The sequence below is a fragment of the Clarias gariepinus genome, chromosome 17 (assembly GCF_024256425.1).
Source record: "Clarias gariepinus isolate MV-2021 ecotype Netherlands chromosome 17, CGAR_prim_01v2, whole genome shotgun sequence".
Classification (NCBI taxonomy): domain Eukaryota; kingdom Metazoa; phylum Chordata; class Actinopteri; order Siluriformes; family Clariidae; genus Clarias; species Clarias gariepinus.
In genome coordinates this window covers 14,620,488-14,637,575 of record NC_071116.1, presented here as the reverse complement: position 1 = coordinate 14,637,575, position 17,088 = coordinate 14,620,488, and the positions used below count along the sequence as shown (strand labels likewise).

The window sequence follows — 17,088 nt, the reverse complement described above, 5'->3', positions numbered from 1 at the left end:
TACATATTTAAAATGTAGTGAAGTAAATACTTTAAACAAAACATACTTAAGTAAAAGTAAAATTACTGATTTAAAAAAAGGAAGAAATCCACAAAAAATCGTTTAAACATTAGTAGGGCAACATGAGTTCGGCTAAAAGTGAAATTGAAGATGTCTGTCTTCTTATAAGTCCATCGTCTGGCAGCATTGTTTTATATGGCAGCATCAAACACTTAGAATATGATGTGCCATTTAAAATGGCATCATCAACGAACGAAGGTTGAACGAAGGCCAAACATCTATACAACAGAGTTTTGCTGCAACATGGTCTCAGTTCTGTGTAAAAGCTCAAAAAATAACCAGGTGCATTGGAGTTTTTATTACAAAAGACATGAAACCATTTTCTGTGACAATCGACAATGTTGGATTTTGTGAATTGGTTAGGGTACTGGAGCCCAGGTACCATATTCCGTCACGGCCGCATCCTGACGTGAAGCCAAGGCAAAGGTGGTCGACGGTCTGAAAAAAGCAGAGAATGTGGCAATTACAACTGCAGATGGACTTTGCGGGCTTGTCAGAGCTATATTGCAATCACAGCGCATGTTATTACTACGGGGTGGGAAATGAAAAGTTTTGTGCTTCAGACTCGCCCGCTTTTAAACTCGCCCGCTTTTAGCCCGCTTTGTTGCACACTGAGTCTAACATAGCCGAAGTTTTAAAAGTGACTTTCCAGAGTGGGAGCTTAATAGGACTTCTCATAGCACTGCAGTTGGTACTGACAACACGGAGGTGGCAGTGAGAGAAGCTGGGTTGTTGCCGCATATTAAGTGTTTCGCGCACACATTGAATCGTGCGTCGCAAGCAGGTTTAAATGTGCCTCGCGTCAGTCGATTGCTTGGTCGCGTAAGAAAAGTCGTGGCCTTCTTTCACCGCAGTGCCACAGCCACAGCTGTGCTCACGGAAAAGCAAAAGATGCTTAGGATCGCATCACATAAGCTTATCATCGATGTGCCAACAAGATGGAACAGCTCCATGGATATGCTGGAACGCTATCTCGAGCAACAAGCGCTTCTCTTTTGAGCACCGAGGTGCACAAAAATGCCCGTCAACTCAATACTCTGGATAACAACGACATCACTGATGCAGAAGAAATAGTAAATCTACTTAAACCTCTAAAAATAGCCACCACTGTCCTCTCTAATGAAAAGAGCGCCACCCTGTCACTTATTGTGCCCTTAAAAACCATGATTGGGCAGAGCATGACACAGGAGGAAAAAGACTCTACAATTATAGCTAACATGAAAGCAGCCATTCTGCAGAACCTATCAGGCAGATACACAGAAGTACAGGATGATCTGCTAGAAAGTACTGCACTGGACCCCAGATTTTGATAGTTGTCCCACCTACTCCCTGGACAAATCAAATTAGTTACAGCAGGTATGTCTGCATTATTTGAGAATCTGTATATTTGTATTTGCATCTTTATGTACTTTGTGATACGTGTGTGTGTGTGTGTGTGTGTATAACTGAAACTGTACTTAACCTCCCCAGTCCTTAATAGTTTGTTTTAATATTTTTTTTATGGCTGGCACTGTGGAGCAAACACAAAAGGAGGGAGGTGCCAGTGATGAAGAACACACTGATGCAGCAGAAAAAAGAGAGACAACACAGAGAGCTGAGCAAGAACAGCCAGCACCTTACAAAAAGACAGCACTGGAAGATCTCCATGGTGCAACTTTTACTAAATCAACAATCACTCAGGCGAAACGTAGGATGATGAGATTGACATTTACAAAAAGGACACTTCTATTCCACTCCTCAGCTGTCCACTGAAATAGTGGAGAGAAAATGCTCTAATGTACCCACTTCTTTTCTCTCTTTCCAAGGCTTACCAAACAGTTCCAGCAACGTCTGTTCCCAGTAAGTTTTTTCTACGGCAGGGGATATTGTGAGTGCTCAAAGATCCCAGCTTTTGCCTGCAAATGTAGATATGCTGTTTTTTTGGCAAAAAAAAAAAACCTGTAAGTAACCTAACAAACACTAGTGTTTATGTTCAACAGAACACCATTTAATTTATTTTTATTTTTACTGCTTTAAGAAGTTCTGTCTGAGGTTTCTTTAATTTTAAGTTCATGTTAAATTTAACAATTTTTTCAGTGACAGAAAGACATATTCAGTTGTTTCTTTGAATACGTACCGTATCGTGACCTGGGCAAATCGTTACACCCCTAATGATGACTCCTGGTAGTTCCTGTTAAACGTGACTTGTGGAATAGTCTATACATTCCATGACGAGGTTTTAATCAGACTTGAGTGAATGACTTAAATTATTTTAATGATCATATTTGAAGGTAAACTGCAGTTATAATGGACTGAGTCAGGTAGAAATCTTTGAATGCTGCAATTTCCTTTAAGGAAAACATGAATAAAGGTTGTTGCAAAGGACACTATGCTAGTAAATAAAATTTTTTAAATAGGTATTTGTACATTTGTGCCTGTAAGATTGACAAGTTGTTAAATAATAAACATAGTGAACTGCATTTCCTCCCTTTGATATGCAAATACAAATGTTGAATAGACTGGCTGGACAAAAATTTAAAGTTAACTTTGTGCGAGAATGTGGATACAAAAATCAATACCAGAGATAATTTAAATGCTTGCTGAAGTTGCATCAAAAAATTTACCTGAGAAATCACAGCTATGTTTAATAGTTAGACTAAATCTATGTTTGGCCATAAGAATTTACACACAACAGTCTTTACGGTTTGATAAAGGCAGTGTTATGTGGTGCGGTATGGAAAGCCGCACCACGAGATGTAATAATGTTTATAAGAGCCCTGACGTATGGCTTTCAGGGGGTCAACAAAATAGGACTTTGTGAGAGTGCTTATGAAAGGCGCGGGAAGATCTTTCCGCATGGTGATAGCGTAAGGTTATTAATAAAGACACTTAAAAGAAAACAAAAGTAAACTTAAAACACTAAATAAACAGATCTCCGCCGTCTACGCGAGACCGGACAGGGCTCTGGAAACTGAAATTAAAAACTATATCCTCTCTGGGCCTTTACCCCTACTGAGGATTTATGAGAGGGTTGTGTTTGTTTTGTTCTATTATATTTAGCCTGGGAGCGCACGATTAAAGGGCTGCGTGCCGCTCTCTCTCTATCGCCGGCATCTTAAAAATACAGAGGCTGGGCCTTTGCCTTTGCTTGCTACGCGCTGTTCTTTGTCTTGTTTTGTCTTTGGCCCTGATACCTTACTAGTGCTACGTAATGATTGCACAAAGTGCGGAGGTATCAAGACCCTTAAATAGACACGCCGCCAGGTGTGATGTATCCAGGCTGATTGCCTTGCGGCGGTGTTGCCTGGCAACTGGGTGTATAAATGGCCAGAACTCCGTGGGGTAGCAACCTGCGGATTTGCCCATTCTGGACAACGCAGAGTATTTAAATGCGGAGACCCTCGTGAGACCCGTGTCGTTACAGACAGTGTATACTTTATTTTATACTGCTGAACCAATTCATTAACTGATTTTTTCGTTCAAAATGTTATTTTTCCTAGAATTTCTTTTTAGCAACATGGCTCAGGTTTGGTATATTTGGGCATTGCAGTGTTAAAGTGAAATGATAGATGCTTGTGACTGTATTTATTCCAGTTGATTCAAATGACATTTGAAATATTCACCCAAACAAATAAATTAAATAGGGAATACATTGCCCACAAATTAAAACCAATTAAATGCTCTCCAACAGCGTTCTGGCCACAATATACCTAAGTATTGAGGGCATGTGGGAAGTTGACATGACTTCAAAATAAAAGCTGTTTTTATTTTCTGACTAGTAAGAAAGGCTGGAGCTCAGTGAATTTGCTCGCATCTTTTACAGACCATGGTTTTGAATATAAAAGCATGAGAAATTAGAAGTGTGACACATGGGAGTGACTGTGTGAGTCTCACGGACTCCGTGAAAGAGTTAGCAGCTTCGACAGTGAATTGCGTGATATGGGGCCTATGACCCAGTAAAGCTTTGTCTAGCAATGCCTCTGCTTCTAACCATAAACCAGAGCAGCTGAGAAAATGCTATGTGGGTGTCCACTGCAGATCTGTTGTGAGTCAGCATGAGCCAAGATAACATCACAGAGTGAAAGCTAACAAGTTAAGCTAGCAAGCAGCAGTTGTAGTGAGCAAGTCATATCCAACACTGACAGAAAATGGTCTGACAAGTAGAAGAAATAGTAGAGAAATTGATTTTATGATTTATATTATATAATATTTGTATTATATACGCTATATGACTCGAAAATTTGATTTAATAAAATAATTTTATTGTTATACCCAGCAGGTATTGAGTGTTCTTTTACAGATTTCTTTACAGTTTAGGCTGTGCATTTTACAGTTGTTGGGATCCTCATTGTCTTATTAACTGGCACTGCTTTGCTCTTTGGTGTTTACAGTAATGTGTAACAGGGCTAAAGCATGGTAGCAGATAAACTATTTATTTAGCAGGTAACTAGCGTCACCACCTCTGCTAGTCTTACTGACTACGGGAATCACTACACTAAGTTAGGGAGGGAGGAAAATCACAACTCAGCTTTATTATACATGTGATACCGGTTCCAAGTTAACAATGGTTGGTCTGAAATAGTAAACTAAGTGTTCATACATGAACAGGACAAATAAAAGTGTTGGTACCGTGCACAGCTCGTCACAAAGAAATCCGGGGTTTTACAAAATCCCGCTGATGCAAAACGCTTCTCTCGTTTCCTCCTCTTTCTCTCCTGCAGAATACTTCCGCCTCAACCAATGGGTGCTGCGATAGGAATACGCCCCCTTGTGGTGATGTTGGGTAATGCTTTGCAGACTCATATCTTCCAGCCGTTACAAATGCCTCAGCAAGTTTGTGTTTCTGTATACAATAGATAATCAAGATTACTGTATAAACTAATGCATGTTGTTACTGTACCTTACAGCTGCACTCCATCGTCTACCGTCATCAGCTGCTGATGGGATTGTTACATCTGAACTTGTTTCACCTTCTCAGGTCTTGTCCATCAACCAGCAGAGGTCGCAATATCCCAATTCCTCGGGCAGCCTTTGCCAAACTATTCTAGGTTTATGTATGTGCAGTATTTATGCTACGGTATGTTAACCAAATTATGAGCCTTTTGCTAATTTTCTACACTGAATCTGACCGCCTTTTTAGTTTATTCTTACTTTTTAACCTGGTTATACTGTGTCTTCTTGTGGTTTGGTTTATTTTGGTGTGATTTTAAGTTTGTGTGCCTAGACATTATAATAAATCGCCTTTGAACATGAGAGAAACACTCTCCTTCTGTGTCCAATCTGTGCAATCTCGCTTCCTACTGTCAATATAATGGAGTTATAGTTTGGAATCTAAAGTCAGCTATTAACTGGGTTTACACTCACACTAACCTCAGGTCACTCAGTAATACAATAAAACCATTACCTTGACAAACCAAATGGTAGTTTTAACTGAAGAGTTACTTCACACAGCAAGCATGTGTGGGTAGTGCACAATCTAGAGTAGGGGTCGGGAACCTTTGGCTTGCGAGCCAGATTTGGCTTTTTTGATGGCTGCATCTGGCTCGCAGACAAATCTTTAATTAAAAAAAAAAAATTTTTTACAAATATAAAACATTCATAAGTTCATTACCCATCCACACGAGTGTGCAGTGGACAGCGCCGACCTGAGTTATGTCCCTGGTATCTCCATCTGAGATTTTGAGCGACAAGCTGCTGACCTGAAGGCCTCAGACATGTGGGTGGTTTAACTTCAAGTCACTAAAAGAAAATTTGGAAAGACTTGCACGACAGCAAGCAGAGTTAGCGAGCAAACATAAGTGGGGAGAAATGAAAAAACTTCATCCTGCGGACCAGCTGATTGTCAAAACTTGGAACGCGCTTCCCATCACATACCACACATAGCAGCGTGTGAGTATTGCTGTACTGACATTGTTTGGCTCTATGTATGCATGTGAGTAGTCTGTTTTACATCTAAAGAACATTAAGACCAACCTACGACCACGTTTAAGGATTTAAGTCTCAACGCCTGCAAGAAGCTTAACCTTACCACGTATCAACCAGACTACAAAGCCATCAGCAAAACCATGCAGCACCAGAAGTCGCAATAATGGTAAGAAGTACTTTATTCATCATTGGTTGGCAACAGCATAACAACGTTATTAAAAAGAATTCAGAGACTTATTGTACTTTAAAAGTGTTGAAAATACAACAGTTCACAGTGGTGAAGTGGTACATGTCTGATTACAACAAACAGCCCCAAGACCAAATTTTCAAACTGATAATGCACAGAGAGGTGCATCCACAGCTACACACTAGCCAGGTGGTTTAGGTGTTCACCAAGATCTTCACCTGGGACTTCTTTCGGGTAATTACAGGAAGTCAGTGATTCAATGACTTAGACAAGTCAATCCAGTTTGAAACCAACATCCTATACAATCACCCCTACATGTCACAAAACAGTTTAGATCTCTCTGTGGCAAGTGAATGAGCTGTATTGTAGGGTGACAGATTTAAATATTATGTGGAGAATGTTCTTCTGTCGCAAACTTCCTGTGTTCACATGAACTTTACCTTGCAAGTCTACCCCCACAAGTAAAAAATTAACACCTACCTTATCTCATTATCTTTTTGTCATCTCATGTCATGCAATAATTCCAGGTTTGCTGTAACTCTAAAATTGGTTTCAGAAACAGATGCTAGAGTTGATATATCTTGATCAGTACAAGCAAGGTAGTTGTTTATAATATTAAGATAATCTTAGAATGGTGTTTTTACTTTAAGTTCTACTCAAAGAATAAATGAATTTTTAGTTAGACTTATTATCCATGTTATTTCCTACCAAAAAACTGCGTCTCAAACTCCTATGTTGTGCAACTTATAAATAGAACTGCTTTGCTTTTGTTTTCTACCAGAATATAAACACACAGAATTGCACGTAATTAATTACAACACAGACGGGTCGTTTGGGACTGTCAATCGCAGTCAGCTGTCATTAAAGCACAAACAACAGTCTACATTCTGTTGCACAGATCAAAAGAAAATATTTATTGTTTTTATAAATCTTCCAAAATATATAATGAATTAAAGCATTATTTGAGCTGTAAAAGTAACTTATCCATTTACATGATACAGTAACTGTGGACAAACTCACGCCAACTCCAAGATGCGTGAAAGAGAAGTTGATATTCATTCATGTAATAAGTAAGAGTGACATATTTACAGGATAATATAATAAAATATAATATAATATGATATAGGCAGAATGGTGGCTTAGTGGTTAGGACTGTTGCCCCGCACCTCCAGGGTTCGATTCCCACCTCTTTGTGCATGGAGTTTGCATGTTATACCCATGCTTGGTGGGTTTCCTCTGGGTACGCCCGTTTCCTCCCACAGTCCAAAGACATGCAGATTAGGCTAACTGGTGTTCCGAAATTGCCCATAGTGTGTGTGTGTGTGTGTGTGTGTGTGTGTGTGCCCTGTGATGGATTGGCACCCTGTCCAGGGTGTACCTCGTTTCCTGGTATAGGCTCCAGGCCCTCAATGACCCTGAAAAACACTCTGAACAATTCACACATTTTCATCCTGTGTAGCATGAGTGAAATGAGTGCTAAATTTATTTAGAAATAATAATTATGCCCATTTAATTGTTAAACTCTTATATTTGAAGTTATTTTGTATTGTTTAAATGCTGCCCTTGGCTTTTAGTTAAAAAACTAATATTATAATGTTATCATTCATTAAACATTTTGCCAAACTAGCTAAAAATTGTAATTAAATATGGTTAAAAAGTAACATAGAAACAGGATATTTATAAAATTGCATTTTTAATCAAATCGAGACCTAAGAGTCGTGATATAATTTTAGGAGGTGATTGGTGATTTACTATAATATAATATAATATAATATAATATAATATAATATAATATAATATAATAATATTTGTGCATTACATAGACATAGTTTCAGTTGCAGATTGCGGATAAAAACATTAAGTGCTGTGACTTTCAATGCTCCATTTGTAACCATCTCATTTACTACTGTTTCTTAGTTTTTACTAAATGATGTGCTTTAAAGTAAAGTAAATAACTAAGCAATACTTCTTCATCTGTAACAGTAATAAAACTAGAACTTTTTAATTTAATCAAATTTTAGTTTAAGGCTATAAACATGTATCCCAGGTTTGTTTCTTTTTTTCTTTTGTAAGCCTTTTCAGTATATTTCTCTGTTCAAGATATTATTTACATTTACATTTAGTCATTTGGCATACGCTCTTATCCAGAGCGACTTACATTTTATATTATTATTACATATTATTGGGCCTATCCGCAGATTTACTTTTTTAAAGTGAGGGGAAAATAAGAAAAAATTTCTCAGTAGCTTTAGCATGCCATTTTAAAGTATTTGATGGATGATGGATTTTGATACCAACATACATTTTGTTCTAGAATCCAATTTATTTTTTACATTTGGTAACTGCGACACATTAGCTTCCGTAATTTGCTGATATGTACTGGCATCAATTCTTCCATGTTCCAAAAAAATGTTTCCTGCGTCGCTCCACCAAAATAATAAACTCATATGTATGAGCCTTTCACCAATATAGTTGTTTGGCATACAAAAGACCATTACACTTTTACGAGGACAGGTAAAGTTTCCTTTGTGCGTGCATTACAGGTCCCAAGAGTTTATAGGTCGTCCACATCTTGCCTTGGCCTTCACAATTTCCTCTACCTGCCATCTCTTAATGACATTTCAGACTGTGGAAACTGCAAAACAAAAGCACTTTGATGTCTTTTTTTAGCATTTCTCTACTTTATAAGCAACAGTTACAGTACCTTCATTTTCAGCTCCTCAGTCGGCAACTTAGAGGAGCTTATGGCTATTGTCAGAACAGGGTTTGATTCCTGTTTTCAGGATTCAAGAATTTTATTTGTCGTCACATACTGTACATAGTTGTACATCTACAACACTAGTAAAATGCAATTGCAACAAACTCCAGACTGTGCACATTTTCAATAAATAAAAAAAGAAGACTAAAAGAATATGTATGTATAAAATAATAATAAGACTAAGAATACTATGATATAACTTGACCTGAACAATGAGACCTTAAAATTCAAGTAGTTATTATAATTAGTTTAAACAATTCTGTCAGTTCAGAAATTTAGTCAACAATTTTTATTGTTGCTTTATCCAAGTGTCGTCTGAACACGTGCTTTACTGGAAGAGATTAGCCATTAGGAAATATATATATACATTCGGAAGTGATGGAAACAGTGAGCTGATCTGATGAGTCATATTTTGCTATATATTTTGACAAGTGGTCAAGTGCTGCATGCACACTAAGGAGAGAACAGTAAATGCTTAACCCATACAGTAAAGGTGATCTGGTGGCTCTGCAATGCTGCGGTGGGCTTGTGTTTTTGTAGAAACTTTGTGTACTTCATTTGCCTTTTATCTGTGTTTTGTGTTTGTGTGTGTCCTGGCTAAATGTCATATCTCATTTTACATACAGGAAACTGTGACCACTGTAATCTACATTGGAGCCAACACTATTTATGTCATGCTGTATAAACCATATTTCTAAACCATAAGTTTAGAAATAGGACCAATTAGGAGTGTTAAATGGTTTATAGCCTAAAAGATATTGATTTATTTATTTTTTTTACTTTACCGAGGATCCCAGCCTGAAAATGAATTAACAAAAACTTTTAGGTTTTTATACCAAGAGGGTTAACTGTTTACATTATAAGATTCTTCAACATATACCACAAGAATAAATTCTTAATTTTATCGCCAATTGTTTTTTTGTTGTTTTGTTTTGTTATCTACGATATAAAATTTTCACTAAGCAAGAACGTTGAGCCCATTTTACTCCTATAGAGCCTATTTTTTTTTAAACATCTCATATTATGAAAATGGGCTAGGTTTACAGTTTCTTTTATATCAACGTTATTTTTTTATGATGACGGCCAAATACACAAAGAGCGCTCTAGGCTGGGTAAACAGGATTGCATTTTTCTGTAGAAAGGTACATCTTCGCATTCACCCACTTCCTTTGCTCTTCTAAACATTTCTAAACACTTCTCAAGTCCACCTCCGCACAAGTTAAAGGTTGTCATCAAACACATTTTTTTTTCATTTGTTTCATACGTATCACATCTCTTGTGGTGTAATATTATTTGCATGTATGTTGCTAGGTAAAATACCATTGAAATAACAATATTTTAAAATAGTATATTTAAAACTAGACACCTTCCAGATATAAGTCGATCATAAACTTGGCCTTTGTACATTAGGCCTTTAAAGATATATGACCTGAGAAATAATATCTAATAGATGTCCATGTACTGTAACCACCAACTGCCAATTCATGTTACATCTGAGATTAATGGCTTGTCTTTTTTTTTTAAGATTAAATTATTACAGATAATTTCTAGTATTCATTTTCAGATTTTCAAAAACTTCCAGATTTTCTCGTACTGTATGTTGATATGCCAGAAACACTTAGCTGTGATTTATGCTCACATTAGGTGTCACATTATTTTAACTAAGCAATAAACTTAGATTAAGATATGCCTAGCATCTTCTGGGCGCTTGAGTTAAAAAAAAAATAGTAAAATAAAAAACATATTTTTTACACAAAGAGGCGTCATACTTGAGGGTCTACTACACAGTTTCTGCAACCATAAACAAACTGTTGCTGACTTGCATTTTGCAAAAAGGGAAACTGTAGCCACATGCCTTTCTCAGAGCTCATAGACCTGCTTTATTTCGGGCTGCATGAGGCAGAATGATCACAAGAGGAATGAGTTCATAAATCCTGCATTGTCTTGAATGGTGAGAAAGATGATTTACTTTATCAGTGTAAAGTATTTCTTGATTTATATGTCAATAAGTATCAATTTAGTCTTTGTGATGTTGCTACTGTGTAAATACTCAATTGTATGGATTTGTTAAACGAAACACATTATCTGTAATTATTGTATCACCTAAATCATTATTTATGCAAAACATGCTTATCATATCTTTAATTCTGCATTTAAAGAAGCTTTAAACAATTTCTATATCACATGTAGACAACAGTAAGAAGCCGGTTTATCTGCCCTGGTTGCATACTTCTATTAATTCCTTTAGGTAATGTACTTCTGTCTTTTATTCATTAATAAATGATGATCATTAATCATTAATAAGCATATATCTTTTTTGTATAATAGAGAAGATTACTACCATGCCTGAGCCCACCAACTTGGAATATTTAATTTAAGCAGTTGCTGTGTTTTTACTTGTATAAAGACTTTAGTATATATATATATATATATATATATATATATATATATATATATATATATATATATATTTTTTTTTTTTTTTTTAGTCATGAGTTTACAGAACTGCACTGAAGTCAATCAGACAGAACCCATCAGGGACCATCAGATCCATCAGGGACAGTCAACCACCATCAACTGTCATTACAACAAAAACAGAAGCGAATATCTTACAGTAATTTTGAGAACAACGTATAGAGTCTGTGAATACCGCTATTTTAATAAATCCTGGACTAAAAGTTTCTGTTATGGCAACATTAGATTAATATGGATTCCGGAAACAGAAGAAATATCATTTCAGCTCATAAATCTTCAGATGAATAATTCTGGCATGTACACATGTACTTCAGTTAAACACATACCACCTCCTACAAGGTGTTTGAGACAGAAGAGGATATTCATTCATGTCAAAGGTAAGTGTGCAGGACAATAATCCCTAAACTAGGAAACCTGTTAAATTTTACTTGATTATTTCACAAATTATAAGGCAATATTGTATTTTATTACATACCTATGTGTCCTTTTTTTATTTCTGTACAGTATGATAAGTTGTGACTAACTTTGCAATGGCTGGGGGGTGGTGGTGTGATAAAGGCAAATGTTTTCACATCTACCCACAGATCTGGTAATAAACATCTAAGTTAGACCATATCTAGTTGTTTTGAAGTGCTACTCGCGATTTTCTAATATGGGCAAGATCTGACATAGTATTTCACTTTCTGAAAAAGAGATACATTTTGAAGATCCTTACCAGTAAGAATTGATCAAGTATCTTTCTTTGTTCCATCGGAATATTTTAGGACATTTAGAATGATTAATAAATACATTCACTCGTTTATGGTAATTAGTATGTTTACCAGTTGATTATTGTAATACTGTAAACAAATTAGTAAAATAACAACTAACTAGTGTAATTAAACAATAAACAAACATTAGAAACCAGATGACAGAGATAAAGCACTGGCATGTACCTGCTATTTTTCACACATTATTTTCTGTGTAGGTTCACTGCAACAGATTATTTGTAAGTACTACATGTAAAATCTTTGGGGTAATTATCATCTTAAGGCACCAAATACTGCAGCATAATCCTGGTAGTTTTTATACAAATTACTAAATATTTAAATATTTCATACAGATAGGGCAGAAATGTAGAGATTTCTTCAAACTTCAGTTGAGTGATGTAAACACTGCCTTCCTAAGCTCCAAATTACAAAAATTCAACCATTTTAAAAAACAAAATGAATTTGCTTTTAAAATTCAGAGCCACCACTTCAGAGAGCCCACATAGACCTTGCGCTGTACATGGGTCAAGCTATCTCTGCTGGGGGAAAAGCTAATTAATCTGATTATTCATCCATTCATCATGGAAATTAGCATCCATACTCCACTGTTATTAAATGGTCCTTGGAAACTCATATAGGCATTACAGTATAATTGAATTAAAATGTAGCTACAGTATGTGGGTGGAAGTGGCACACGTGAAGTGTAGGATGTGATAACTTGTCTTTTTGCTTGTGTGTACAACATGTCAAATGCCTTGAAGATGCAATGCAACTTTTTTTTACTATGCCAATGACATTAAACCTTGAAATCTAGTCAGTCAAACATAAATAGCTTGCGTAACGCAGAACATTATGTAGAAGACAGAGGTCCAAAAGGACATCTGGTAAGGATGTTAAGGATGCCTTAAACTCTCAATATTTGTTTATGAAGCCAGACACTTACTGTATAATTACATGATTTTGTATATAATAACTTGGAGTAATTATAACTACTAAATATTATGGGTTAAGGCAAATAAGTCAATGATTGTTCTTTTACACACACATTAATACATCAACATGTCAATGAAATTCACTGACTACATCAACGTGAAGATTTAAAGAAAAACATCTCCTTTGTCAAAAGATCTGATCAGAAGGCTATCATACTGTAAATTATGCGATATTTTTATTATAGACTGTGTATGTAGGCAAAAGATATTTCCTACAACAATCTTATTTCTATTTTCTCTCTGCAGCGCCTCCTTTTGTATCTGTGTCATGTGTGAAACGGCATGATGGAGTTCCCACAATGCTTTGTGTTGCCGAGGGCTTTTACCCTGCTGATCTACAGCAGGCCTGGCTGAGAGATAGAGAATATATCAGCTCCCCAAACATTTTACTTACACCTATATATAAGGAAAACCTCAACTTTGATGTCAGAAGGACCTACAGCAAAAACTCAAATGGGATTTATAGTGTCACATCGTACCTCCCTCTGTCTTCAAACATAACTGTGTACTACTGCTGGGTTAATCACTCAAGCCTGAGCCAACCCATCGTGGTTAACATCTCCTTGACTGAGTGTACTGAGAGAACAGAGCCATTAAGTGGTATGAATTATTTATCTAAACGTAATTAAATATGGTTACTTGTCTATCATTAACTGTTCATTTGTTTAATAAATAACACCTACCTGTACTCTTGTCTCAATTCTGTTTTTTAATTGTTGCAGAAAAATGACTCCAAAATACTTTTACTATTTATATGTTTACAGGTTTATCTGTGCGTTATATGGTTGTCGGGATCCTCTTTGGGTTATTGATAGTCACAGCGTTGTTCATTGAAGTCTTTTATCAACTACTCAGTAAGTTTTATACTTACTCGTGTGTGTGTGTCTGTCTTTTCATTAAAGTTTTGCATGGGGCAAGATTTGATTAAGTCATTACACTCTAAACGAACATCTGCCTTTCAGCTGCACGCCATCTCTGGTCTACTGCTGATGCCACTGTTACAACTGAACCTGTCTCACACCCTCAGGTCCATCAACAACATGAATTGAAGCAAATGCATCTGCTACAAGAATATTTTTTTTTTATTAAAAGTGTCATAAGGATCGTGTAACAGCTCATGTTTTTGCACTTTCTGGCCGGCAATAAACATTGTTACTGAGGCACATCACAGGACCATATTATAAATATTCTTCTGTTTAAGACACATGTCAAATCACTGACAAAGTTTGACCTTTGAAGTACACATGAATTTATTTAAAATAAATATATTTTCTAAATCGACATGGAAGATATTTTGAGGAATTGTGTTTTGTTTGTTTTTGATATGTGTTTTGTCAGTTTTAAATAACTTGTACATAAAAAACAGCAAGCACTGCTACTTAGCTATCTCTCTCTCTTTAAGGCAAATGTAGTAAAACATATAAGAACATCACTTTGAGTCATATAACTTAGTTGTGTTTATAGGCAAGGCTCCTACAGCTTTTCACAACTTGCCAACAAAGATGGCGCTGGCATAAGTAGTGCCCATATGTAGTGAGGTTCATATGAGAACAATGTATACACACTGAATTAGTGTGGAAGTGCCCAGGTTTCCAAAATGTTTTAATAAACAAACAAACAAAACACATCAAGATGAGATACACAGAAAAAATACTGTATTTTATCTGAAAAAAAAAAAACAGATAGATGATCTTTTGAGTTTTGAGTCAGCTAACATTAGCAAACTTTACATTTATGCAACTAATTATTAAATAATGAGCAACTTCTAAATGCTTGTCCTTTCATTAGCTAGTCTTAAACAAAGGTTTTATAATAATCTGTGCATGTGTATGATGTACAGCCACCTTTGTAGACTGTTACTGGGCATTTTACCACTCATACAGTTTATGTATGTCACTGTATGTCACTGTATGTCTCTGAAGCAGAGGATAGTTTTGGTCTTTTTTTTCCTGGGATGGTCTTCATGAGGGTCAGTTTTATCACGGGGGCTTAATAAGTTTTGCAAACGCAATTAATAATACTGTACTTACAAGAACTATTCCAGAACAGCTGACCCTAATGTCTTAAAATAACAATTCACTGTTGTTGTTACACATGATACATGTATGTAATGATACATAATTACATATGTGTTATTTCATAGTTTTGAAATCTCCAGTATGGTTCTTAAATGTAGAAAAGATCGCCCCGCCCAAACAAACGAACATTGAATTAGAAGCAGTGTGCAAACTTTTAACTTTTATTTTAATATTTAAAAATATTTTCTTGATTGTGCATATCTGTGCTTAAAAATGGTCTCCGTCTATTTACAGAAAACTTAAGATACTGCCAAATGTGTTTTTTTTTTGAGATTTTATTTATTTGATTTGTATATAAACTATAAAAATTTAATAATGCAAAATTATATTTTTTAATGATGGTTTAAAGTGAACATTTTTGAAATGCACAATCTAATAGTAATATGATACTACATAATATATTTCTTTGGTGTAAAAACATAATAAAAATCATCTGATCATAACGCATCTAAAGATTACAAATATACAACCTCAGAGGAACAACAACATACAACTTTTTTCCACAGTGCCATTATTTATTTAACAAAAATGGAGACGAAAACCAAAAAAACATTTAGGCAATATTATGTCATTTAAAAACTTGTAGATCCACTTTTAGCAACAATAACTTGAAGAAGTCATTTCATGTATGACTTTATAAGTCTCTCACAGCGTGTTGGTCCATTATTCTGTACAACATTGTTTAAGTCCTTTGGGCATTTACATATGCACAGCTCTGTTAAGGTCCTTCCACATCATTTCAATTATTTAGGTGCAGTTTTCGAAAACTCAAAAGTGCTTTATGTTCTCTTTAGACAGAAGTGGCTTTTTACTGGTAACTCTTCCTAACAAACTGTACTTGTTCAGTCCTCTTCTAATTGTGATATCATGAACTTTAACATTTCTCAGTTCTGTACGCTAGAAGATATAACTTTTTTTCTTTCTTTTTTTTTGTATTTCTCTGAGCGATGTTGAGTCTGACCGTGGGGTGAATGTGCTGGCACATCCACTCATGTCAAGATTAATAATTATTCTCTCCGAATGTTGAACTCCAAACTGTGTATAAATAGTTTTATAACCCTTTACAGAATGATGTTCAGCAACAACTGCTTGCTTAATTGATTAGCAGCATATAGCTGCAACTTACCCTCTTAAATCCTGTGGAAGGAGTACACTTTTACACATGGCCATAGTTATTGTGTAACTTGCAGCAGTTAGAGGTGTGAGGTCATCTGGACAGGACTTGAAGTGATGTGGTGTGCGTGTGTGTGTGTGTAAGTAAAAGTGCCCGCCCTATTAGACAACTCTACTTCACTCAAAGGGAAACTATTTAGAACTTTGTGGTAGGCATGTTTTGAATAAAGTTCATGTGCCTTTTTCTAGCTCTTATTTTTCACCCTTACTGTATACTAACCACTGGTAAGACTTTTTATTCCCACTTTTACTTTTAGTTTTTGGTTAAAGTGCTGTTATGCAAAATTTTGTTATGTAATGTATGAATGTACATAAGCTAATGTACAAAATTGCCTTTTATAGACTTTATAGACTTACAATATTCTCAGGTTAGTGACACCATCTTTGTTGGCAACTGTTGCATTAGTTGTATTGGACACACTACCCTTTAAAATGTTTAAAAACCTTCACTTTATATGTGTATTTGTAAATGTCTGCCCTTACTATTTAAGAAATGCACATTAATATGACTGAAACAATTACTTATGACTATGTCTGTCAGTTACCTATGATGTGCCTTATACAACATAGAGTGCTGATTTTAAGTCAACAGTCAATGCACAAAGTATAATAAAAATATAATCGCACATACACAGTGCCAACAGAAGGTTCAAATGTATTTAATATTTTATTTTTCCCTCATTATTCATATATAATACTTCACACAAGTAAA

The 17,088-nt window shown here is 35.6% G+C and overlaps 1 protein-coding gene across 1 annotated transcript; it reads left to right on the top strand.

The window, feature by feature from the left end:
- The first annotated feature begins 998 nt into the window (after positions 1 to 998).
- Positions 999 to 16,443, top strand: LOC128505589 (uncharacterized). The gene is made up of 7 exons (XM_053476100.1): positions 999 to 1,344; positions 10,834 to 10,860; positions 11,100 to 11,157; positions 11,406 to 11,761; positions 13,372 to 13,725; positions 13,890 to 13,979; positions 14,088 to 16,443. The coding sequence occupies exons 1-7, from the start codon at positions 999 to 1,001 to the stop codon at positions 14,234 to 14,236; spliced, it is 1,380 nt and encodes a 459-aa protein (XP_053332075.1). The 3' UTR covers positions 14,237 to 16,443.
- The last annotated feature ends 645 nt before the right edge of the window (positions 16,444 to 17,088 follow it).

Excerpts from the sequence above, each read along its gene's own strand:
- LOC128505589 (XM_053476100.1), top strand. The coding sequence starts at position 999 with ATGGAACAGCTCCATGGATATGCTGGAACGCTATCTCGAGCAACAAGC. Across the intron at positions 1,345-10,833 it reads ACAGGATGATCTGCTAGAAA|TTCATAAATCCTGCATTGTC; the intron begins GTACTGCACTGG and ends AAGAGGAATGAG. Across the intron at positions 11,158-11,405 it reads ACTTCTATTAATTCCTTTAG|TTTACAGAACTGCACTGAAG; the intron begins GTAATGTACTTC and ends TTTAGTCATGAG.